This window comes from Garra rufa, chromosome 6, assembly GCF_049309525.1.
Source record: "Garra rufa chromosome 6, GarRuf1.0, whole genome shotgun sequence".
Taxonomy (NCBI): Eukaryota; Metazoa; Chordata; class Actinopteri; order Cypriniformes; family Cyprinidae; genus Garra; species Garra rufa.
The window spans coordinates 6,224,938-6,250,750 of record NC_133366.1 but is presented as its reverse complement, the minus strand read 5'-3'; the positions used below and the strand labels follow the sequence as shown (position 1 = coordinate 6,250,750).

The 25,813-nt window shown below is 35.6% G+C and overlaps 2 protein-coding genes across 2 annotated transcripts in view; both read left to right on the top strand.

Annotated features, from left to right (window-relative positions):
* The first annotated feature begins 3 nt into the window (after window positions 1-3).
* On the top strand, window positions 4-7,463 carry LOC141336784 (B-cell receptor CD22-like). Its single transcript, XM_073842511.1, has 6 exons — window positions 4-64; window positions 171-518; window positions 617-865; window positions 953-1,207; window positions 1,311-1,559; window positions 7,162-7,463. The coding sequence occupies exons 1-6, from the start codon at window positions 4-6 to the stop codon at window positions 7,461-7,463; spliced, it is 1,464 nt and encodes a 487-aa protein (XP_073698612.1).
* Window positions 7,464-11,910: 4,447 nt separating this feature from the next.
* The window catches only part of LOC141336783 (B-cell receptor CD22-like), a 14,991-nt gene continuing 1,088 nt past the window's right edge, over window positions 11,911-25,813 (top strand). Inside the window, exons 1-10 of the mRNA XM_073842510.1 lie at window positions 11,911-11,971; window positions 15,379-15,535; window positions 15,791-15,981; window positions 16,080-16,328; window positions 16,413-16,667; window positions 16,750-17,004; window positions 17,092-17,340; window positions 17,771-17,858; window positions 24,956-25,169; window positions 25,284-25,496. Coding sequence (XP_073698611.1) covers window positions 11,911-11,971; window positions 15,379-15,535; window positions 15,791-15,981; window positions 16,080-16,328; window positions 16,413-16,667; window positions 16,750-17,004; window positions 17,092-17,340; window positions 17,771-17,858; window positions 24,956-25,169; window positions 25,284-25,496 — 1,932 coding nt within the window. The remainder of the gene's footprint in view (window positions 11,972-15,378; window positions 15,536-15,790; window positions 15,982-16,079; window positions 16,329-16,412; window positions 16,668-16,749; window positions 17,005-17,091; window positions 17,341-17,770; window positions 17,859-24,955; window positions 25,170-25,283; window positions 25,497-25,813) is intronic.

Sequence of the window (25,813 nt, the reverse complement as noted above, 5' to 3'; positions counted from 1 at the left end):
GCTATGCTACTGTCAGTCAGAATGACTCCTCCTCTTCCTCTGATCTTCCTGCTCATGATTCAGAGTGAGTCTCTGCAACACTTTAGAAACACTAAAGAGATTTTTCCCACCAATTTCCTTGATGCGAACGCTGCTGCTCTTTTGTTCACTATTTGAATTGTGTGTTTCAGGGGTCTCTAGTGCTGATTGGGGTGTGAGTTACAGTCATTCACACATCTGTGCACTAAAGAACTCATCAGTGATAATGAGCTGCACTTATACATACCCTACTGAACATCAGATTGTGAAAGCATTCTGGACCAACAACCCAATAAAAGTGGGTAAAGAGCATCCAGATCTGTCTGAGGACCCTGAATACAGTCAGAGGCTTCAGTATCTGGGAGATAAACAGCAGAACTGCACCATCAGACTGAGTCATGTTATACAGAAAGATTCACACAAGTACTATTTCAGATTCACTACTGATGTAACAAATAAAAAATGGCTTGGTCGTCCAGGAGTGAGTCTTACTGTCACAGGTGACACAGGTGAGGTTTCACTCTTCTTCAGTGCATTATGTTGAATAATAATGAGTGTATGACAGCAGCACTAGATATAATGTGTGTGTTGTGTTCAGATCTTCAGGTGGAGTCTCCTGAGAGAGTGACAGAGGGAGATTCAGTCCGTCTGACATGTAAAAGCAGCTGCACTCTGACTGACAGAGCAACATTCATCTGGTACAGAAACTCACAGCCATTAACTGAGAGAAGAGACACAAACAATCAACTCCTGCTGCAGTCAGTCAGAAGAGAGGATGCAGGCAGATATAGCTGTGCTCTACATGGACACACTTACATCTCTCCTGATGTTCATCTCAATGTCACGTGTGAGTACAGGTTCATTAGTTCTTAAAAAATACTTGTGACTATGTTTGAACAAGATGATTTAAGGATTCAAACTATGTCCATTTCAGATGCACCTAAAAGCGTCTCAGTGTCCATCAGTCCATCTGGTGAAATAGTGGAGGGAGATTCAGTGACTCTGATCTGCAGCAGTGATTCAAACCCACCTGCAGAAATCGACTGGTTTAAAGGACGAACATCTGTAGGATCTGGAAGAATCTACAGCATCTCAAAGATCAGCTCTGATCACAGTGGAGAATACAAGTGCAAGTCCATCAATAAACATGGAGAGAAATACTCTGATGCTGTGACTTTGAACGTCATGTGTGAGTTAATGATGGTTCAGTAACTGTGGTATAAATTCCCCTAAACATCTGTCAATTTTATTACAATTTTTAATGATGTAAATATTTTGTTTGTCTGTTTTAGACCCACCCAGGAACGTCTCAGTGTTCATAACTGGATCTGGTGAAATAGTGGAAGGTGATTCAGTGACTCTGATCTGCAGCAGTGATTCAAACCCACCTGCTCTGAACTTCAGCTGGTTTAAGGAGGATGAATCCTCAGCTGTTGGATCTGGACAGAGTTTCAGTGCACTACAGAGTGGACGCTTCTACTGTGAGGCTCACAATCGACATGGATCTCAGAGATCAGATGCTGTTACTGTTATTGTTAAAGGTAGAGCAGATAATTTAATAAATTAGATAATTTACTGAAACATATTAATTTCTTTCGATGTTTTACCTTTTTGTCTCTGTTGTAGGACGTCTGATAATATTGTATATATCCATTGGAGTGGTTTGTGGAGCTACAGTTATCATCACGATGTTGCTGATTTGGTAAGACTTAATTAGTACACTGTAAACAAAATCTGTAGAAATTACAGTATTACTGGCAGCTGGTTGCCAGTAACTTACTGTAGATTTTAATTTATGTTATTTACTGGCAACAGTTTGTTCAAAGTTAATTGAACATTAAACATTAACAAGTCTTTATCTTTACAGAATAAAACTAAAATAACAGCCTCATGCAAAGCATTCTGGGAACCAAAATCTGAAGGAAAAAAACAGAAAAAGGTTGATGAAGGTTTCTGGTTCCCAGAATGCTTTGCAGTAGGTTGTTATTTTATAGTTTTATTCTGTAAAGACAAAGACTTGTTAATGTTTAATGTTCATTTAACTTTGAACAAACTGTTGCCAGTAAATAACATAAATTAAAAATCTACAGTAAGTTACTGGCAACCAGCTGCAGAACTACAGCAAATTTTTTACAGTGTATTTGATATCAGGTACTTAACCTCAATTGTGACATTCATTAAAGAGAAGAAAATAGTTGTTAGGGTACAAGGGTGCCCAATTAAATATTATGCCATCAAAGAAATGCATTTAAGTCCAATGTTCTAACATAGCAATTCTTTACTTTTTTTTTTTTAATCTAACATATGTGTTTCTTTTAAGGAGAAGGATGGTGAAAAAGAGAAAAGATGAACTTGATACTCAGGTGAGCAAAATGAGTTTAATTGTTAGTAGTCTCATCAGTAAATGAACTTCAGTGCTCACACATTGAATGTTAATAAACAAAATATTAAATTCGAAAATTGTTGCTTATATACATTGTGTAATTTATTGAAGCCAAATGCATGAACCCATTGAGGGCTGATTTCAAAATCACACCAAAAATCAAAGTAAAATATAGTTGCAAGCAGCGATTAAGAACAGAGGCAAAATGAGGATCAAGCATGGCGAGAAGCATCATACCATCCACAACAATGAGTGATTAAAGTCATTTTAAGATGGTTTTAGTCAAAATGGCTGAAAAATTTAATACAATTTCTAGTAATATAATTTACTGGTTTATTGCTTTTGACCAATAGGTGGCACTGTTAACAAACTGATGTTGTGTGGTCAGTGTGAGATTACAAGGGTTGTCAATTTGTCAAAGCTTTGCAGAGATAAATCTTCAAATGCCGTTAAGTTGATTGATTGATTGATACTGTAAATAAAAAAGTGTTTTGTCTATCAATACGAAATCCATAACTGTTTGGCGGCATGGTCTGAAGATGAAGATGAGTTGAATTTGGTGAAAAGCAGACCAACAGTAGGAATTTGGAAAGGTTCCTTCATGGCATGATGATATACCAATGTGTTCATGAATTGCATTATACAGCAAAGTTCTAAATAGCCAAAACCCAAAATGGCTGACACGTATAAGCTGGATAATGAGTCAATCACTTCTGCTTTCTAACTGGACATCCCTCAAGTTTCACTGACTCTGGGTTATACCGTGATGATTGTTTCCTTAACTTTAGTAAAACACTGAGGCCCGGTTTCGCAGACAAGGCTTAAGCCTAGTCCTAGACTAAAATGTAAGTCTGAGTTGTTTCAACTGAAATAAAATTGCACTGATTGATTTTAAAATATATCAGTGCCTTTATTTTGTCTCAAGATGCACACCAGTAATGTTTTTTTTCTTAGCATGTTTATAAAAATTACTTAAATGTCCTAATTGAACTATGGTCTAATCCTGGCTTAGTCTAAGCCCTGTCTGGGAAACCGGGCCTGAATGTCTGAATGTATTTGTGAATTGTTTATAAAAATGTTTGTTTGTTTGTTTGTTTTATTTATTTAGTCACTACTTATGTCTCTGTTTCTTCAAAGTCAAAGATGAATTATTCCAGACCTGAACCTTTGTATGAGAATATAATGGTAAGTTATCATTATAGTTTGTCCATTGGTGTGGATGTGAATTTGGTTATTGTTACAGATATCATTATAGTTTTTACCGTCGGCCAATTTTTCATTTTCTCTCTATTTATTTATTTTTTTTATGAAAAAGATGGACAGACGGCATGATGATAGACTTAACTATGATGTTGATTTGACTGAACCTGTGTATGAGAATGTAACGGCAAGTGTTTTCACTCTTGATATCAAATGTCTACTGACTGTGGTACACAGCATACAATTCACTATTTAAGGTCAAGTAATTCAATTATTATTTTATGTATTCATTTATTTTCTTTCTTTCAGCGTGACAGGCCGTAGTGTGTTGGACACATGGCAAAACATTCTACAGCATTTTTCTGTTTTCACGTCTCTGTGGGTGGAGCCCTGAATGATTGACAGTAGTGTCTTGATTTACAGAAATTAATTTAGTAATTGGCTTTATCCAGAGCGACTTACAAATGATGATCATCACAACCGCTTTTGTCCAAAGAGCCAACAACTGCTGTACACAATGCCTAGTCTAGCGTGCTACTGAAGTGATCTGAGAATTATTGTATTCAGGCACTGATGAAATTATATCATGAATTGAAATAAAAGTGTACAACCACTGAAGTGTGTATAGAGTTGCTGTACTAAGCCAGAAAAAATATCATATGAATTAGTATGGAAACAATCTTCAATCCTCCGTGTGTGGAGGACCGAAAATCTGCCTTGCTACAAATGTCAAAGCAACAAGACTGTGACATCAGGACTCATCTGTAAATGTCACTGGTCATTTACATTGATGAAACGGGTAAGAGCATAATTTACTAATCATTCTAATCATTTATATCAGTAACTATAAGGTTTAAAGTCAAATATTCAGATTTTATATGTTATGATATTCAGGTTTTGTATGTTGTTTACAAACAGGAACTGTAAATGTACAGATCAATATAGTTGTTGTTAAAACATCTGGTGAATACACATGGTTTTGACAAGCATGCATTGTGTTTTGGATGTTGGCGTCACCACCAGGCCTTTCTCTTTACTTAACCAAAAATACGACCTTGGTTTCACCAGAAACACAATATTGGTCAACCAACTTTACCAGCCCCAGACAGTATAAAGCAACATTGGGAGTCAGTGGAATGAGATCAGGAGGGGTGTGCTATGGGTTCTTTTGGGCTGGTTGAAATTCAGACATCTGCAAAAGCCTTGCAATCTGAGGCATCAGGTTCAAACGATATAGCACTGAACTACTGGTGGGGTATTGATATGGTCCCATTGAAGTTTGAGAAATAAAGGAACAGAGAGTGACTGTTCATGATTTACATAAAGGTTTAATGCAGTTCACAGGCCTCATATCAACACACAAATAAGGAACTGAAACTTGGTGTAAAACGGGATTTTATGACCTTAAATATCCAATAAGGCTTAACTTACTGAAAAAAAAAAAAAAAAAAGATTGCATGTGTTTGCTGTGAAGGAAATCAGTATCTGTGGAAAATGAAATGTATCTGTTTGAGAAATGAAAAGCTCCACTGTATGTTATAATTGTTGAAATGTTGAAAATGTGAAACCCTTTGCATGTTGTTTTCTCGTCTCTTAACTTCCTTCCATTTTCCTCTGTTTCACTCGTTCTCATTCACTGGTGGATGCTGCTTCATTTGCCGTCCTTTTTATGATGAGATCTTTTCTTACGTTACAAAATAATTGTCCTTTAAATGGATTTAATAAAAGCTGGTTTTAAAGTATAACTGAGGGTAAACATACTCAAAAAAGGAAGATAAAGCATTTACCTTTAAGATAAATCATATTTAGATTGTAAGCCTCTTTTCTCGCTGTATCTCTTAATCTCTGAAAAACGGTAAGAGAATTTCTCTGTTTGTAGTTTATACATTTAGATAAAAAAAAATAATAATAAATGTATTTGTCCTCTGTGTGTTCATTCTGCATGTTTGTAATTTCGGACATGGAAATTTCACCTTTAAACGGTTTATTTCTATTTGTCTATACATGTAGATTTAAAAAATAATCTGTACTGACCCTTCGCAGGGAGTTCGACCAATTGTAACGCCAAATCTGCCAAACCAGACAGGAGTGTATAGTAATCAACATTTGAAGTGGATCAAAAAAATTGAATCAAATTTGTACTTAAACAAAAACGGACAACTTTGATGAAAGGTTTTGATCCACTTTAAACTACTGTTTGATAAAGTTGGTGGGCTCAAACTTTACAAAAAAAAAATTAGTGTGTATTGAGCTTGTATTGATCTGAGTTAATCAAGATACTTTATGATGTTCGTTCATGTTTATTTTGCACTATAATGAGTAAATGTGAAGAGATGATTGGTTCAGGTACTGCTTAAAGAGCTAAAATGGCATTTATTGTTTGAATTTCTAACAGAATTATCAAATTTGAAAATTTGTTTCTCGGCATGTTATCAGTTTCCTCTTTGCTCCGGGATGTATTTTTTACTTAGTGAGAACATAAGAGTGTATTATTATTGTGTATATTATTAATATAAAGACAAAATACATAATTATTTTACTAAAAGCAACAAAATATTTCCAAGTTTCACTGACAAAATTACATTTTATTATCAACAAATCAGGTTTTTCTCCTGCTATTTTGCATAGAAACGCACATACATGGAGTACAGATCCATTCACACAAGGATCAGAACACATAATGCTTTAACAAATAAATGCTTTAACACTTTTACTAAAATGGCTATAACTTTTGATCGGAATGAGATATCTTCACCAAACTTGGTACACATCTGTATAATCTTAATCTTTGGTCAAATCAAATCAAAAAAAAAAAAAAAAAAAAAAAAAATTCCGGAGCTTGACCACTTGGTAGCACTATACCATGGAAAAAACATATACACGGCTCTAACTACGCAACAGTTTGTCCGATCCACTTGAAAATTGGTATGCAGTGTCTTGGACCAAAGGGGCACATGTGTCTATGAGGACATCGGTGTATCTCAAAAAACATGGCCGCCATGAGCCAATGAAGTTTGAGGACCTATTTGACAAGGTTAACGGAGATCGATCAGAACGAAACTCGGTGGGCATGTTTGACTCGCGGCCCTAAAGGTCTGTAAGAATTTTGAAAGTAATCTGCCACTAGTTGGCGCTAATGAGATTTTTTGGCTCCGTTATCACGTGACGTTTCACACATCCACACATTATTCATATCATTTGATAGCTCTCCTCATGCCAAGAAAATTTGCCTAAAGAACCATTGCTGTCAATCAAACCATTCATTAATTATTCACAAATATGTTCAAACCTACTTTGCGAACTAGTCCTAGGTTTTTCGCCCGATCTCGATCAAACCATTGCAGTAATATTCTCTGGATTCTCTAGATCAATAATTATCAAAATATTTTGTCCTTTGGATGCAAAATTTAAAAGAGATTTGGCAAAAAATAACACTGTAACAGCTATATAAAAGTAAAAAAAACCACAATGTGGCCTTAAATGCCAAAGGAAACCAAAGGCCTTAAATGCTGCTTGCAGCTTTAATATTTAGGGTGAATTTTCATTTTTGTCTTTTTTAGACCCACCAAAGAGCGTCTCAGTGATTAGAAATGGATCTGCTGAAATAGTGGAAGGTGATTCAGTGACTCTGATCTGCAGCAGTGATTCAAACCCACCTGCTCTGAACTTCAGCTGGTTTAAGGAGAATCAAAGCTACAGCACACACATAAGGAACATCTTCTCAGATTTCCTTCCCTACATTTCAGGCGAGGCTAGGCGCATCTCAAACAAGCATATTGCCAATTCAATGAAAGCGGATTTCCACGATTGGACTAGGGCCAGTGGAGGGAATTTGGCCAGGACACCAGGGTTTCACCCCTAATCTTTAGTTGCCATGGGACTTTAGTTGCTCTAAAGTGCCATGGGATTTTGTATGACCACAGGGAGTCAGGACTTCGGTTTAACATCTCTTCCGAAGGACGGTGCTTTTTACAGTATAGTGTCCCCGTCACTATACTGGGGCATTAGGACCCACATAGACCACAGGGTGAGCACCCCCTGCTGGCCTCACTAACACCACTTCCAACAGCAACCTAGTTTTCCCAGGAGGTCTCCCATACAGGTACTGACCAGGCTCAACCATGCTTAGCCTCAGCGAGAAACCGTCTTGGGCTGCAGGGTGATATGGCTGTGGCATATCATAGGTACATATTGCTGTGTTTATATTACGTTGAAATAGGAATGTATTGCAAAGGTTTAGAGTTCAAATATCCAAGGACTGTGGCTAAAAGTTAATGCTCTCTCTTGTTGGAAATATGCCTACCACCAAACCCAACCCTAAACCTACCTGATAAAGTTAACAAATGCAAAACTGTTATAAAAAAGCACATTCGAATCGTCCTTGTGTGTAGATTTGAACTCTTTTGTCAAACCATGGTTACATTGGATTCGAACTGGAGCTTTTCATCTCAAGTATACATCTGTGTACTGCAAATGTACTATTAATGAAAACCCATTGATAAGTCATAATATAATATTCTTCATGTTAATGTGAGAAAAGTACGCTTTTTAAAACTGTAAATCATACTTTGTGTGAAAAGGAATAAAAGGTGTCAGAGTTTTAATGCCTCTTGTGTTTATTGTTTTGGGAAACTGCAATGATATGTACTTATTGGTACGTATTTACATATGAAAAAGTGCCCTCAGGTATGTGTTTGTCATCAGACCAGGTAGCACGACATATTCAATATCTTCTTCTAATTGACCCTTTGCAAACAGCTTGATTGACGGTTGATCTGACCAATCATAATGCATAATCTACCATTTTGTCTGACAAATGAATCTGACAGGAGAATAAATTACCTTCGGGAGACTTAGGGCCTGTCCACACAGAGACGCGTTTCGCTGTGTACGTATACATTTTTTTTTATCGTATTGGCGTTTCATCCACACGGATCCGGCGTTTTAGGAGACTGAATCCGCAATTTTTTAAAACCGGGTCCCAAAGTGGATAAATCTGAAAACGACACCCTCGCGGTTTCGTGTGTACAGCCAATGCGTATATGTGACCATGGACCACAAAACCAGTCATAAGGTTAAATTTGACAAAACTGAGATTTATGCATCATATGAAAGCTCAATAGATAAGCTTTCTGTTGATGTATGGTTTTTTAGGATATGACAATATTTGGCCGAGATACATCTATTTGAAATCAGAAATCTGAGGATGCAAAAAAATCTAAAAGACTGAGAAAATCACCTTTAAAGTTGTCCAAATTAGGTTCTTAACATTGCATATTACAAATCAAAAATTACATTTTGATATGTTTACAGTTGGCATTTTACAAAAAACCTTCATGGAACATGAACTTTACTTAATTTCTTAATGATTTTTGGCATAAAAGAAAAATCATACAATGTATTTTTGGCTATTGCTACAAATATACCCCAGCGACTTAAGACTGGTTTTGTGGTCCAGGGTTACATATTTTGTGAAACGATGATGTCATCACATCACGTGTCGGCTGCGTCAGACGTAACAGCAACAACAATATTGGCGGACTACATGATTGCGTTTGTGTTGCTACTAAGCCTACTAGCTTTATTACAGCAAAATCGATTGCTTCTATGCAACTTTTATGAGGAATAAGCGATAATGTTCGCATCTTCGTCTTCTTCTTCTTAGTTCGTTTACAGCGTGCAAGGTTATGCGCATGCTCAAAGTCTTCTTCTCCGTGTATAGTGTATCTCTGTGGCAGAATTAAAGCACCCCACACTGGTCTGGCATTTATACTACACCGTTTTAAGTGGTTTCGTGTTTACAGATTTTTTTTTAGAACGAGGAAAAAAAATGATCGGATAAGCAACGCACCGTCTTTCTGCAGTTGAAATAAAATACATTCTGATGTTCATTCATGTTTATTTTGTGCATTAAAGGTGCCAAAGAATGGAAAACTGTGTTTAGCTTAGCATAGTTAAATAATAACAGTTCAGTTCATGGACATGACATACCATGAGTCTCAAACACCATTGTTTCCTCCTTCTTATTCAAATCTAGTGTTTGCAAAAGACCACCGAAAAGTAGGTCAATTCCCACATAACACCGACTGTTATGCAACAGTCCCGATCGTTAATAGTTACGCCTCCAACATTTGCATCGCCCAATCATCATTAGCGTCAGCACATCAGTAATATATATCCTAATTAAATATATATTTTTATCCATGTTCGAGCTATAGAGACGAGCAGCTCTGTGAAACAGCCAATCAGAGCAGAGCTCATTAATATTCATGAAGCTTCCAAATAAGGCAAAAACAGAGCATTTCATTCTGGGGACAAATCCTAGGGTTGTAAATGGACCTGTTAAACCATTTCTGGAGATTTTTTGCCCTTTCCTATGCCATATACCTTCTATGTAGATATCAGTGAACAATTTAAAATATTCTCTCAATGCATTCAATGGCACCTTTAAGTAAATAAGAAAAGACTATTGTTTCACATGATTGTTCAAATAAGGCAATACAGAGATCTGTCACAACACATTAAAGAGCCAGAAAACTATATTTACTGTTGGAAATTCTTTAAAATATGACAACATTTTCAAGCTGAGACCATGTTTAATACCAGAAGTAACCTGCTCTGTCTTTTCTATTTTAATGGTGTTAGGTTCCTGTTTGCACCATGACGTATTTTTCACTGCATGAAAACAGGACGTGTACTGTGAGAGTGGAATTGGCATTGGAATAGTAACAGTAACTAAGGAGGATGTTTTTTTTTGTTTTTTTTTGAGACAGCTCAGTTGACCTGATTGATTCGGCAACGATGTCTTTCGTTTCACACGGATCCTTGTAGAAGTATTTTAGTTTGAAACAGCACCTTACAGTGGATCAAACACCCAAATCTCCTTTAGCTACTCTTGTGCTACTTTTGTGCATCTTTAGCTAATCTAAAGTATAGAAACATCATGTTTTCCAAAAATGATGTAGTTGACTTGATGTTTTTGCATTGTTACTTGGAAAGAATTATTATTTCAAACCTTTAAGGCCCATGTGCGTCATTTAGATATATAAATAAATAACATTGGCGTTGGTTGGTACTCTATGTTTAGAGCGAGTGACGAGAAGTCTTACTATAGCTTCTGCTTATAGCTTTTGTCAAGGAAGTGAAACCTCTGATGTCAATCCCCTTGGTACGCAGATGTAGACATATATATGCGCTGAATAAATAGCAACCTAAACGTGTTTTATGACGTAACACTTAAGCTGATATCATTTAAACAATGATGTTTTTTGACCAAGTGTTGTTAAAATTAAGTTTTATTAAAAAAATAAATAAAAAAAAAATAAAAACCGTAAACATATATTCATGCAAACTACAAAAAAAAAAACCACAAGCCACAAAACATTTGTACATGTATTTAGACACTCTGTAGATGCACTGGTGAGGCATGGTAATGAGCAACAGGAAGGACACTGGTCTACATGGGCCCTCGTACGTCGGCAGATGTCTAATTTTTTAGACTTTAGGTACTTTTTCACTTGTGTGATTAGTATGAGTTGTCCAGCTTACATGCAACATTTTTGTGTTTATTCCTGGCTTTCATTTAATTTACAAGAAAGTACTCATGAACTTCATGAATACACCAGGAAATAAACAGTATGTTTTGTTTTTTTTATAAAAAATAAATAAATACAAATCTAAAAAAAAAAAAAAAAAAAAATCTTTTTTTTTTTTTTCTTTTTTTATGTAAATGTTTATGCCACTAATCAGGTAAAAAAAAAAAAAAAAAAAAAAAAAAAACCCAGGAAATGAGAAGGAAATTACGCCATTCCGGTTATAAATGAAGCTGGTAAACCTTCCTCGTTTTTCTTCATGTGTCATTTGTTTCAGCTGATGGTGTCCTGTGCTACGGTATGACCAGTTTCTTATCAAGCTTCTTGTTTGTTTATAAGGAGATGCATTGGTTTTACTTTATTTTGATGGTCTTTTAACACATTTTGTTGACCATAAGTAACATTGCATCTACATGTCTACTAGCTCTCATTAGAGGTCAGGGTTAGGGTTAGAATAATGAATAATGCCTGTTGAGAGACCATCACAAAAAAAAAAAAAAAAAAAAAAAAAAATAGCAGACATTAAACATTACTTATTGTCAACAGAATGTTAAAAGGGATCAGTAAAATAAAGTGAAACCAACACATTTTTAATGCTTCTACACTGAACCTTTGAAAATATTTTTTTTTTAGTAATTTTCACAAATAATTAAAATTTTTGATGTAGAAATACTGAAATCTCAAACATGTTGGAATTTCTATGTTGCAGGTGAAGCTATGGTGATTTCAGTCAGAATGGCTCTTCCTCTTTCTTTCATCTTTACTCTCATGATTCACGGTGAGTTTCTAATGCTTCTTAATAACTCTGTTCAGACTGTAAGGCCAAATCAGATTTTGGATTGAAATCTGATCATTTTTAGCATGTGGTAACAACAAAAAAATTAAAAGCCAACAAACCGACCAACTGAATAGCAGTGATTGTGAAATATGTATTTTAGTTATGGAAATTACATTTATAAGTTTTAGTATAGGTATTTGGGATATGCTGATTGCACTACTTAAAGCAGTTTTTTACTAGCCATTGTGCTGGTTTTGTGATGCAGATCTGGCAACCCTGGTGTAGAGCAGATGTTTCCAGTTTAGGACTGTAGCGCACAGATCTTTATTTCTAAAGTGGGGGCGGTGCCGCGGTGGTCAACTGATGTAATCAATGTATGAACAAACACTAGGTATCACAAACTACTGCAGTAAGCCTATTTATAGTGTAATTTCGTTGTTCTTGTTTTGTGCCAATTTGCGATTATGTGTCTCACGCTATATTTTAAACCACCACTCCTGTCCGCAGCAAAGGTAAAACCACCAGTTCCCATGAGATTTGCACTGGTACGGAGTTGCCACATGACAACACTTAATTTCTACTGATTTCCTTGTTATTCTAAAAAATATCCCAATATATTGGAATATGGTAATTAAAAGGGCCAGCCCTTAAAGGGGTGCTATTATGCTTTTTCACTTTTTGAACTTTAGCCAGTGTGTGGTGTGTACGTTTGGGCATAAAAAAACATCTACAAAGTTACAAATCTCAAAGTCCACTCCAAAGGGAGATATTTCGTTTTTAAAAAGCCCATTTTCAAGAACTACAACGAACGACTCGTTTGGACTACAGCATTTGTTTTCCACATGTAATGATGTCACAACGCGGTATCCCGCCTACAGAAATTCAATTCGTTAGCGGATTGGGGATTCGCCTAACTTTAGTATGTATTATGGACAGCTGCTTCTGGGATGCTACAGCGAGCCACAGTTCATCTCAGCTTTAACTAAAGAGTTCGCGAACTGCTCCGGAATCCATTGACTTGCGGTATAGAGAGTTTGAACATACGCAGAGTTGCGGCTGATGTACATACGAACATTGACTAACGTTATAGTGATCATCCGTGCACGCGTTGAAGCCGCGGCGTAGACGTGCAGTGGTTGGTGAGACATTTATTCATCATGCAGTGTAGATAGCTTCACTAGCCTTGTGGTTTTGGGCATGTACTGTAAATAATAAATACATTAACACAATAATGATAATATCACGTCTCGGCGATCTCGCAGACTGACGATAGGACCAACAATACTGTAGCGTTTTATTAACTCACCTTTCATGCATCATAGGTGTATATGACTTCCTTCTTTCAGACAAATGCAATCGGAGTTACATTAAAATTAACCCTAGCTCTCCCAAGCTTTAGAACTGAACGGTATAGATGAGTGTTTCTCTCCTTCAGTCCGAAACAAGTCGATCCATAATAAAAAAGTGCCTCACATGGCTACGGGGCAGTTGGTAAAAGCCTTCTTTATGTGTTTTTGTAAGAAAAATATCCATATTTAAAAGTTAAGAATCAATTTAATCTAGTTTGCTGCTTTGGGAAGGGGCGCTGCAGGGCGGAACGCGGTCTAAACTGTGTGCCAATCACAACGCATTGGGACTGCCGACCAATCACAACACATTTGGTTTTTCGGAAGGCGGAAACCGGAACTAATCGAGCCGTTTGTGCCAGCCTGGGTAGAAAGCTATTGTAATAAAGTAAATTATGTGAAAAACAATGCGTTTTTCGAAACCACCAAGCATGAGAGCATGTTCAAGTACACCCCAAAAACAAATTGAAGACTTTGTAAAAGAGCATAATGGAACCCCTTTAAGGTAGTCCATGATGTGCTGTTATTAAGTCAAATGACATTTGAATGTCACCCTCACATGGAGGACACCTGTTGATGTGCTCCAGAAATGGCTGTGTTAAACATTTCTTCTCAAGGGGATTTTTTTTTTTTTTTTGCATCATTTTTGGTTACATATTTTCACTATTCACAAATCAACATTATCTAACATAGTTTTACTGTAAAATGAGAAAATATCAATGTTGCCATATGGCAACTCTCTGTACCACTATGGAAAAAAAAAATAGGTATGTTGCCATATGGAAACGCTGCACAGTGGAATTTAAGTAATGTATTTCCCCATTGGAATATTTTATAGATAGGAACATCAATAATTTAATTGCTGTTATGTATTCATTTGAAGTGTTAATTGTAGTATAGTTGTATTTATGTATGAATAAGAACATTATTTATTATTTTCAGTATATAAATACAGCAATATTTCACAGAAAGAGCTTTAGGAAGAGTGCAGAGTTTGGGGAAGAGAATGGGGAAGTGTGTCCAAACTTTTGGCTGGTAGTGTACAGTCAAGCCCAAAATTATTCATACCCATGGCAAATTTTGACTTAACGTTACTTTTATTCAACCAGCATGTTTTTTATTTATTTTTATTTTTTTATTTATTTATTTTTTTAGAAATGACACAGATGAATCCCAAAAGAGAATAAGACGATTTATAAGAGGCATCATTGTGGAAAAAAAAAATATTATTAACCTTTTATTTACATTGGAACAAAACGTGGCATGTCCAAAATTATTCATGCCCTTCTAAATAATCAATAAAATAGCCTTTATTGGCTATTACAGCAATCAAACGCTTCCAGCTTTTTGCATGTCTCCACTTCTATTTTTGCCAATTCATCTTTTGCATTGAATTGTGTCTTGTTTGTAAATGAATCTGCGGTAAAAATGAAGTGAACAAAAGAAAATGTCTTACTGATGCAGCCTGGGATTTCAAGATGTTTTTTTTTTTTTTTTTCCTTATACGTTAAAAGATCAAGGGAATGTTGGTTTCTTTGTTCATGGCCCTTTTAAAATACTCGTAATCCGACTACAGTTACTTTTATATTAATTCCATATTAGAATTATGTTACAAACATTACACAACTTCACGTTATTTCTTATTTACATGCAATGCAGGGATTCATGTAATTTGTAATCAGTAACAGACTCGATTTTAAAAGTAATCTACACAGAACTGTAAAGGAGTAACACAAATAATATATGTCTGGATTTGTTATGTCTGTCCAATGCTTTAACCAATATCTTATTTCTAATGTAAATGTAAAGCCAAACTTATTTTCATGATATGGTTAATCTCAGAAAATATTGATGGATGATCTTTATTGTAGATTGAATTATTAATCAGCATACTATATCTAATTAATCTGATTAATATTTGTATCTTTAGACAGCCCCATTATTTTTACTTCTGTCTCAGCTGTTCAGTGCTGCTTATCTTCAACACCCTCCACTCAAGCAAATATATTCTATCACTAACTGCTGCATTTTTTTATGTATATGATTGAATTTTGTTTTTAGGAGTTTTCAGTGCTGATTGGGCTGTGAGTTACAGTCATTCACACATCTGTGCACTAAAGGACTCATCAGTGATAATGAGCTGCACTTATACATACCCTACTGGACATCAGATCAATACAGTGTTCTGGACCAAAATACACTGCAAAGATAAAGATAAAGATAAAGATGAAGATGAAGATGAAGATAAAGATAAAGATAAAGATAAAGATAAAGATGAAGATGAAGATGAAGATGAAGATGAAGATAAAGATAAAGATAAAGATAAAGATAAAGATAAAGATGAAGATGAAGATGAAGATGAAGATAAAGATAAAGATAAAGATAAAGATAAAGATAAAGATGAAGATGAAGATGAAGATAAAAGAAAAGTAAGAGAAAAAAGAGAAGAAAAAGAAAATGATGATAATAAATGGTGTCCAGATCTGTCTGAGGACCCTGAATACAGTCAGAGGCTTCAGTATCTGGGAGATAATCAGCAGAACTGCACCATCAGACTGAGTCATGTGACACTGAAGGATTCACACAAGTACTATTTCAGATTCATCACTGATAAACCTGATGGCACATGGCTTGGTAAACCAGGAGTGAGTCTTACTGTCACAGGTGACTTTCATGAGGGTTCACTCTTCTTCTGTGCATTATGTTGAATAATAATGAGTGTATGACAGCAGCACTAGATATAATGTGTGTGTTGTGTTCAGATCTTCAGGTGGAGTCTCCTGAGAGAGTGACAGAGGGAGATTCAGTCCGTCTGACATGTAAAAGCAGCTGCACTCTGACTGACAGAGCAACATTCATCTGGTACAGAAACTCACAGCCATTAACTGAGAGAAGAGACACAAACAATCAACTCCTGCTGCAGTCAGTCAGAAGAGAGGATGCAGGCAGATATAGCTGTGCTCTACATGGACACACTTACATCTCTCCTGATGTTCATCTCAATGTCAGATGTGAGTATTTTCTCTCTTTTTTTATTTTTTGGGTGTTTAATTTTGTTTGTTTGTGTCTGTAACTGCACATCAATTTGATCTAAGATCCTCCTAAGAGCGTCTCAGTGTCCATCAGTCCATCTGGTGAAATAGTGGAGGGAGATTCAGTGACTCTGATCTGCAGCAGTGATTCAAACCCACCTGCAGAAATCAGCTGGTTTAAAGGAGGAACGTTTGTTGGATCTGGAAGAATCTACAGCATCTCAAAGATCAGCTCTGATCACAGTGGAGAATACAAGTGCAAGTCCAGAAATAAACATGGAGAGAAATATTCTGATGCTGTGGCTCTGAACATCTTGTGTGAGTTAACGGTCATCTGCACATTGTTAATTTTTTTCTTATATTTATTATGAATTTTAATGTTTGTTTGTTTGTTTTTTAGACCCACCGAGGAGCATCTCAGTGTCCATCAGTCCATCTGGTGAAATAGTGGAGGGAGATTCAGTGACTCTGAACTGCAGCAGTGATGCAAACCCACCTGCAGAAATCAGCTGGTTTAATGGAAGAAAGTCTGTAGGATCTAGAGGAATCTACAGCATCTCAAAGATAAGCTCTGATCACAGTGGAGAATACAAGTGCAGAGCCATGAATAAACATGGAGAGAAAGACTCTGATGCAGTGATGCTGGATGTGATGTGTAAGAGAGAACACTGGTACATGAACTGACAGTAGATCCAATGGGTTTCATCACTGTTAATAATACATTTGATTCTTTCTATTTTAGACCCTCCAAGAAACGTAGTGGTGTCCATAGCTGGATCTGGTGAAATAGTGGAAGGAGATTCAGTGACTCTGATCTGCAGCAGTGATTCAAACCCACCTGCTCTGAACTACAGCTGGTTTAAGGAGAATCAAAGCTCAGCTGTTGGATCTGGACAGAGTTTCAGTGCACTACAGAGTGGACGCTTCTACTGTGAGGCTCACAATCGACATGGATCTCAGAGATCAGACGCTGTTACTGTCACTGTAAAAGGTGCGTATCCTTCTAAGTCTTTCAGTTATTAGACAATCATTTCCACTAGTTATAAGCTCTAGAAAATGAAGAAAATGTGATGGAAAAATCAAGAATTACTATATCAATTTACAAAAATGTAAAACAACTTCACTGTCATTTTATGACACATTTTATATAGGTTTGCATTCTCCCATGCGATCTCGAGATTCACTTCACATTCAACTTAATGAATGAACCTTCCATTGTGTCATTGTAAGACAATGTTACTCTACAAAAGTGGGTGTTGTTAGATATTGTAATTATTGTATTTTGAAACATTTGTTTGCGATTGGTCAATTACATATAATTTAGAGATAATTTTGAGCGAAGGTACTCACATGTGATGAAATAGTGTACACAGTTTTGCATTGTGTATAATGATAAAAACATTGTCTTTTCTATTGTCTAGTTGTAGGAAGAATGCTTCAGTATGCAGTTGGAGGGGTCATTGGTGGACTGGGAGGCTTCATTTTAATTTTCATCATTGTGTTGCTCATGTAAGTTCATTCTGTCTGGCAGAAAACACATTGGCATACTGAATTTATTCATATTTCCTAAATACATTTAAAACCATTCTTTATTACAGGTGGAAAAAATGTGGTCACATCACACAAAAGCAGGTATATCAAATGAGCATTAAGCATTTCCATTTTTATTTTTATTTTTTGCCACAAATAAAGGGTTACAAATCATTTTCTCATTTTAGGATGATCTTTATACCAACATATCAGCTCACGATGGGCCTCAGTCTCAATCTGATCGCATGATTCGAAACAATATCCTGTATTACTTAATTTTTCCCAGCATTTTTAGAGCCAACCAAACTGAAGGAGAAGCATCTGTTACTGAAGATACAGAAGAGATCCAATAGATTAGGTGAGAAAAGCAATCATGAAATATTAATTTAATGTTAAGCACTTTTGAGTGCAATTCCTGCATTGGTTGAGGTTGTATTTGCAGGCATCTGTTAAGGTCACCAATGCAATCATATCTCATTTATTAATTGCACAGATCTACTGATCAGATAACTGAGGATAAATCAGTGATTTACAGCACAGTCGAATGATCAACAGATCATTACTGTTCCTGTGAAAACTGATCTTCCTGTTGACTTTGCCTTCTTGTGGTGGGACTATGGCACTGCTAGTCTGATGCTGGAGTTTCATGTCTTCTTTATTGTTTTATGTAAGAGCTGGGTTATTCCATGTTTTTGCAAACAGCGTCTTGTCTCACTGGTCCTCTGATCAGGATGTTGCTGAAATCTTAATACAGTTTACACAGAATCTAGAGACCCTAAAGAAATGTTGGTAAAAGCAGATTGATTTTTGGAAATATAATGACTGAACATGTTATTTTGATCTACACTGTAAAAAAAAAAAAAAAAAAAGGCTGTAAATAGATGGATGCCTGTAAGCTACTGTAAAAATTTTGACAGTATTATTGCTGTATTTTCATTAACAATATACTGATATATTTACTGTATTTTTTGCTGCAATATTACCATACCTTACAATATTTGTACTGTAGCTTGTTTTAATTTAATTAAAATGTATATTTTACCTGTAAAAAAACAGTACAATTGCGGCACTGCACTGTATCCATGATTTTTACAACCCCAACTCATGAGCATTCTTATAATATTTTTTTTTATTTGTTGAACATTTTCTTTTTAAAAGTGCAAATTACAAATCTGAAAAAAACTAAGTAAATAAAATTAAATAATACAGTAAAATTTGTTTGTGTTGTTGTTTTAAATTTCAGTAATTTTGCCAGTGAAATTTGAAAAGCTCTTTGATGAGAAACAGCAGGATGAGATTCAGGCTGATGCATTTTCTTTGCACCCTTTTTTCAGAATTGTATGCATTCATTGCATTTGGTGCCACAACGGTTAATATTGTCTTATTTTTACTCATTTATTCAGTCGATTCATTCAAATCAAACTGCTAATTCATTTAGGAAGTAAAGTAAGAAAATGTTTTTATGAATGGGCCAGTGAATCACTGATTCAAGGTGTTCAAAAAGGGGCAAATTCATTCAGTAATGAAACTGCTGTGTTGCGAAATAGAACAAAAAGACAATATTATCTTTACGGTTTAAATCACTTAACTTCTTGTTTATTGAATTTTGTTGCCCTGACGCTTGGTAAAATCTGCCACAGACCATGCTAAATGCTATCCAGTCTGTTATATAATCGTTCTAAATGCATGTGCGTGTCCTAGAAAGTATGCATACAGTATATAATATGCCTATCATGATTACAAATTATATTTGTTGCTATACAGTAACAGTAATCTAATTTTGAGAGCTTTGAGAGTGACATTATGAATTTATAGGCTACAGTAATTTAAATATATTGTAGAATCGTGATTCTATAAGACATGGTAATAAAAACATTCGGGGCTTCAGTGCCTTAACCCACCCCTAGTGGTATGATTCCCAGGGAATGAATAACTAAATACAATTAATACAAAATGTGCTTTGGATAAAAGCATCTGGGAAATGCATAAATATAAGTGCAATATATAAAAAAAACTAACATAGGTTACCTTAACTTACTCATCAGTCGATGTAATTAGCGTGTTTGTGGAATTCCGGCTGACAGTCAAAAAAAAAAAAAAAACAACAACGGTGAATAATGTTAGTTTGTGGTTAACAAGTGAAAACATCTTAAAATGTATATAATATAATAGTATAATATACTAACATTGTGGCACATCTGACAAAAACCAAAACATAATCTGTCAAGGCTTTTGGCAAAACCTGTAAGAACATGAATTGTGAGCACTATCCAATTTATTTATTTATTTTTTAAATTGGGATACATGTTGTGATTCATGCAATATTTCCTTCTAACTGACCTGATTGACTAACTATGTCTTTCATATAACACGGACCCTTGTAAAAGTATTTTTGTTTGAAAAAGCACCTTATTGTGGGCTGATGCAGATGACAACGTTTTTGCATTGTTACTTGGAATTCATTATTATTTCAAACCTTTAAGGCCCATGTGCGTCATTCAGATATATAAATAAATAACATTGGTGTTGGTTGGTATTTTATGTTTAGAGCGAGTGACAAGAAGTCTTACTATAGCTTTTTCTTATAGCTTATGTCAAGGAAGTGAAACCTCTGATGCCCATCCCCTTTGTACGCAGACGTGGACACATGCATGCAATCTAAAAATGTGTTTTATGACGTAACACCTAAGCTAATATTAAATCCTGATGATTTTTAACATCTCTTAATCAACTTAAATTGAATTTATATAAAAAAAAAATAATAAAAATATATAATCATGCAAATGGCAAAAAGATCCACAAGCCACAAAACATTACATGTATTTGTACACACTGCAGATCTGCTGGTCAGGCATGTGTACGTGCAACAGGAAGCACCAACACTGCACTGTGGTATATTGCCTTTAAATGGATTGGCACATAATGTACAAATAATAGATCACGTGGGCCCTCATACGTCAGCAGACGTCTGTATTTTAAGACTTTAGGTTCTTTTTCACTTGAGGGTTTAGTATGAGTTGTCCAGTTTACATAGCCTGGAAAAATCCAGACCCTAATCTATTAAGATTATGGGTCTGGGATCGAGCAATGAAAACTGCCTAACTCGAGGGGCGGCACCGAGCGTGCATTTGAAACTCTAACTGCACGCAATTGGATAACGCCACGACCAATCACAACAATACAGGCTTAGCTACCAGCAGAGCTAAATGATGTTTCATTAACAAAGTTCGGAAAAAGCGCGTCAGATGCTTAGCGTAAACATCACAAGTCAATCAGCGTCATAGGTTTAAATACAGCTGACTCACCTCAATTCACTCTATGGTTTATCAGTAAACCTCCACCACCCCATCTCATCACTCCGAGTTCTCGCTAATCCCATTGGGGGGTAACTAACGTACTCTGGGTTCGGGCCACTCCCGAGCTCGGAGCCCTTCACCGGACAGCACGCCAAACATGCACTACTATTCTCCGGCTAATTATATATAAGTGTGAACTCGTGAACTGATAGATTAAACTCTTGCCGTATCCAGTCGGCAAAAAAGCAAAAACGTCCTTCTTGCAAAGGAACGATTCGAGTTTTCGGTTTTCTGTTCCTCCTTTTATATGGAAAGCCAAGTCTAACTCGTTCATTGTAGCGGCCAAAGCCGTTTCAAACAACTTGTTGTTCATCTGTAGCGACAGCAATCTTTCAAAGTTTACTACATGATTCGGACGTCGCAGTGCTGTCATCATCAGCTTAGCTCGCCTCTGGCCCGCCTACATCAGATACACCATTTGATTGGTTCCCACTATTGCTTACGTATTGCAGTAACCTGCACCATTGCTCGATGCCAGAGTGTCTTGCAGAGACAATTCAAATTGTGCTCTCGCGAGACCTCTGGATTTCCAGGGTACAGCTTACAAGCAATATATATGTAATTATTCCTGGCTTTCATTTACAAGAAAGTATTCATGATCTTAAAATCTGCCAAATAGACCAGGAAATAAACTATGTTTTTTTTTTTTTTAATCCAAAAGAAAGAAACTTTTTTCTTTTCTTTTTTTATGTAAGCGTTTACGTCACTAATAGGAGGTTTTAATAAAGATAGGAAATGAGATGGAAATGAAGCCATTCTGGTTCTAAATGAAGCAGGTAAAGCTTCCTTGTTTCTCTTCATGTGTCATTTGGTTTCAGCTGATGGTGTCCTGTGCTACGGTATGACCAGTTTCTTATCACATTTTTTGTTTGTTTGTTTATATGGAGATACATTTTTAATGCTTCTACACTGAACAAAAATGGTGTAGAATCTCCTTTGAAAGAAAGTTTTTTTTTTTTAAGAAATTTCACAAATAATTTAAAATTTAGATGATTTTTTTTAAAATCTCAACCATTTCTGTGTTGCAGGATGTTATGGTCATTTCAGTCAGAATGGCTCTTCTTTTTCCTATCATCTTTTCTCTCATCATTCATGGTGAGTTTCTGATGCTTCTCAGTAGCCCTTATTCAGTCTCTGTCTAAATTGGATTTTTGCGCATATCTGATATGATCTGGAATACTATTTATTTTTTCTTACCACCAATGTGTGTTCCACTCCCGCTGGCAAACCCAAGCATGCTAATGTTATATCCACCTTATTCTTCATGGTGGAAGTAAGCTTTATATGGGTGAGACTTCCGGATCATTACCCGCTATAGGGAAATAACAAGAAGAAAACCAACGTGCAATAAATGGGAAAACTGTTTGCACTACAAACCTGTGTGCTCATAATTAAGATAATGCATTAAAATTTTTGCGCATCAAGGATCCACTATCAATATACACTGCCTTAAAATCACTTTTGAATGAGCATTGACTTTCATTTGCGAGTTACGTAATTTGCATTCTAACTATGATGAAACTTAGCTGGATTGATGGCCACTGGTAGGAAGCCTTTGAGCTGTCTTTATGATTAATGTGCATAACAGTGACTGTAAAATATGCATTTTAGGTATGGAAATTACATTTATGAGTTTTGATTTTTGGGATATGGTCATTGCTCTTTTTTGTGCTAGTTTTGTCACACAGACCTGGCAACCCTGATGTGGAGAGATGTTTTCAGTTTGGGATTGTAGCATACGTTTTTCCAATGGCATTAACCCATTTGTTTCCAATTTTTTCTAAATGGTTTCATGCATATACTGTATTCATGTTAATAGTATCCTATGTGAAAAGTTCTGCATTTATTTGTTTTTATTTTTTTCTTGAAAATTGTATTTAAATTGGCAACAACTATAGCTGCCGGTGGGCAAATATATTGTATGTACCCTTTTAATGTCAAATTTGAACAAGAGGAAAACATTTTGCATCTTACTCAAAATAACTGCTTTCATTACCCTGCTGATAAAAAAAAAAGCTAGTTGGTTGGTCTTAGCTGGTATAAGATGGAATTAGTCGGTCTTCCAGCCAGACCAGCTAAGGAAGTGGCCAAAAACCCTCTAAAACCAGAGTACTGACCAGATAAGACCAAGATGGATTACCAGCTAAACCCAGCTATAGTTGCTGGTGGGCTTAAATGGGTTAAAAGGCAGAATGACAGTGGGGTGGTCAAGTAATGTAACCAGTGTACGACTAAACATAAATTACTGTAAGCCTAGTGTTAATGTTACTTCATTATTATTTTGCTATCCATATCCATGCTATTTTAAGTTTAAGTAAAAAAGGTAAAAGCTCCTGTGCGTCTGGATGTTGTGCTTTCAGTCATAAATATGTAAAGGAACAGTGCTGGGTAGCAACTGATTACATGTAATCTGGATTACATAATTAGATTCCAAAATTTAGTACTTGTTCTTAGATTATATTATGTGTTAAAAGGGCTCAGAACTCCTTCTTTTTTTTTTTTTTTCTTTTTTTTTTTACATGACAATCGGATTCAATGTAAATGGCACTGCATCATTTTTTAGTTTCAGACTTTTTGAAAACCCTGCATTGAATTGTGTCTTGTTTGTAAACGAAACGGCGGTTCTTACCGATGCGGTCTGGATCTTCATTAAAAATAAAGTTAATTGACTCTTTCTTAATGTTGCTATCAGAAGTAAGGCAATGCAATACTGTTCCACAACTTGCCACTGTACAGCATCTTGTTTTCTATAGAGCCATCTTCCTAATTTGGTTTCTGAGTAGACCTGCACGATCTTGATTTATCAATCAGAATAAAATCAAATTAATCTGATTAATATTTAATCTTAAAACAGCCCCATTATTTTCACTAAAGTTTTCACTATTCTGCCTCAGCTGTTCAATGTTGCTTTTTTTAAGCGCTCTCGGCTCAGCAACCACACAACATTTAAAGATCTTGAGCAAAAATAGTCTTTTAGTTTTTATGAATGTTGTTTTTCAGATGTTTCTAGTACTATTTCAGATTCATCACTGATAAAGATAATGGCAAATGGACTGGTAAACCAGGAGTGAGTCTTACTGTCACAGGTGACTTTCATGAGGTTTGACTCTTCTTCAGTGGACACACTTACATCTCTCCTGATGTTCACCTCAATGTCGAATGTGAGTATTTGGTAATACTATGGACAGTTAAAAGGTTGGTTGACTGTAAATTTGAAGTGAAAATATTATTTTATAATTAGCATATCACTGGTGACATTTTCTAAACATTAATTCCATATACTAAAGTGATTACTTCCTGACAAGAAAATGAGAGTAAAGAATGATGTCAGATGTTAACCTAACTTGCGACAAATGGAACAAAACAAATATTTAACATAGGAAATATTAAACTCAAATAAACTACATACATAATTTTTTGTGCTTTTTGTTGATATTATTTGTAGCCTTTGTATTACAACACTTAAATATTGAATGTTTCGTTAATTAAATCAACTTTACATACAGAATTTTGTAGCTGGCACAGTGGTGACTTTTTTTGTAGACATTTAAACATGTAACTTAAGCTTCTGATTGATTTTCATTATTAGTTTCCACTGTGTAAGCTGAAAGCAACCAAAATGCAACATTGTGAAATAAATTTGTCTCCTAAATTGATGATGATGACGACATTTTCTAAACATACTGTAGTCTCAAATTACTTTTTTTTTTTTTTTTTTAGACCCTCCAAAGAACGTCTCGGTGTAGTGGAGGGAGATTCAGTGACTCTGATCTGCAGCAGTGATTCATACCCACCTGCAGAAATCAGCTGGTTTAAAGGAGGAACATTTGTAGGATCTGGAAGAATCTACAGCATCTCAAAGATCAGCTCTGATCACAGTGGAGAATACAAGTGCAAGTCCATCAATGAACATGGAGAGAAATACTCTGATGCTGTGACTTGAAACGTCATGTGTGAGTTAATGATCATCTGCACCTTGTTTACATTCATAATATTAATCTTATTCTAATATTGTGAATTTTGATTTCCACCCATTTGAGATTCACAGAGGAACGTCTCTGTTAAAATAAAGGGATATTCAGTGACTCTGATCTGCAGCAGTGATTCAAACCCACCTGCTCTGAACTTCAGCTGGTTTAAGGAGAATGAATCCTCAGCTGTTGGATCTGGACAGAGTTTCAGTGCACTACAGAGTGGACGCTTCTACTGTGAGGCTCACAATCAACATGGATCTCAGAGATCAGACACTGTTACTGTCAATGTTAAAGGTAGAATTTTTTCTGCAAAATGTTTTTTTAGAAAACTTTGGTAGAATGCTTAGCTTATTAGATATTAATAAGGTTGTACTGATGTTGGTAAACCTACTGGACTTTCCATTCTTACCACTAAACCTTTTCTGATTTCTGCATTAAATAAATGCAGTCTAATATATATATATATATATATATATATATATATATATATATATATATATATATATATATAATTTTTATTTTATTTTTTTTCAGGAGGATATACTATAGCCTTGTATGCAGCTGTTGTGATTGCAGCCGGATGTGGAGTTTTATTTCTTATCTG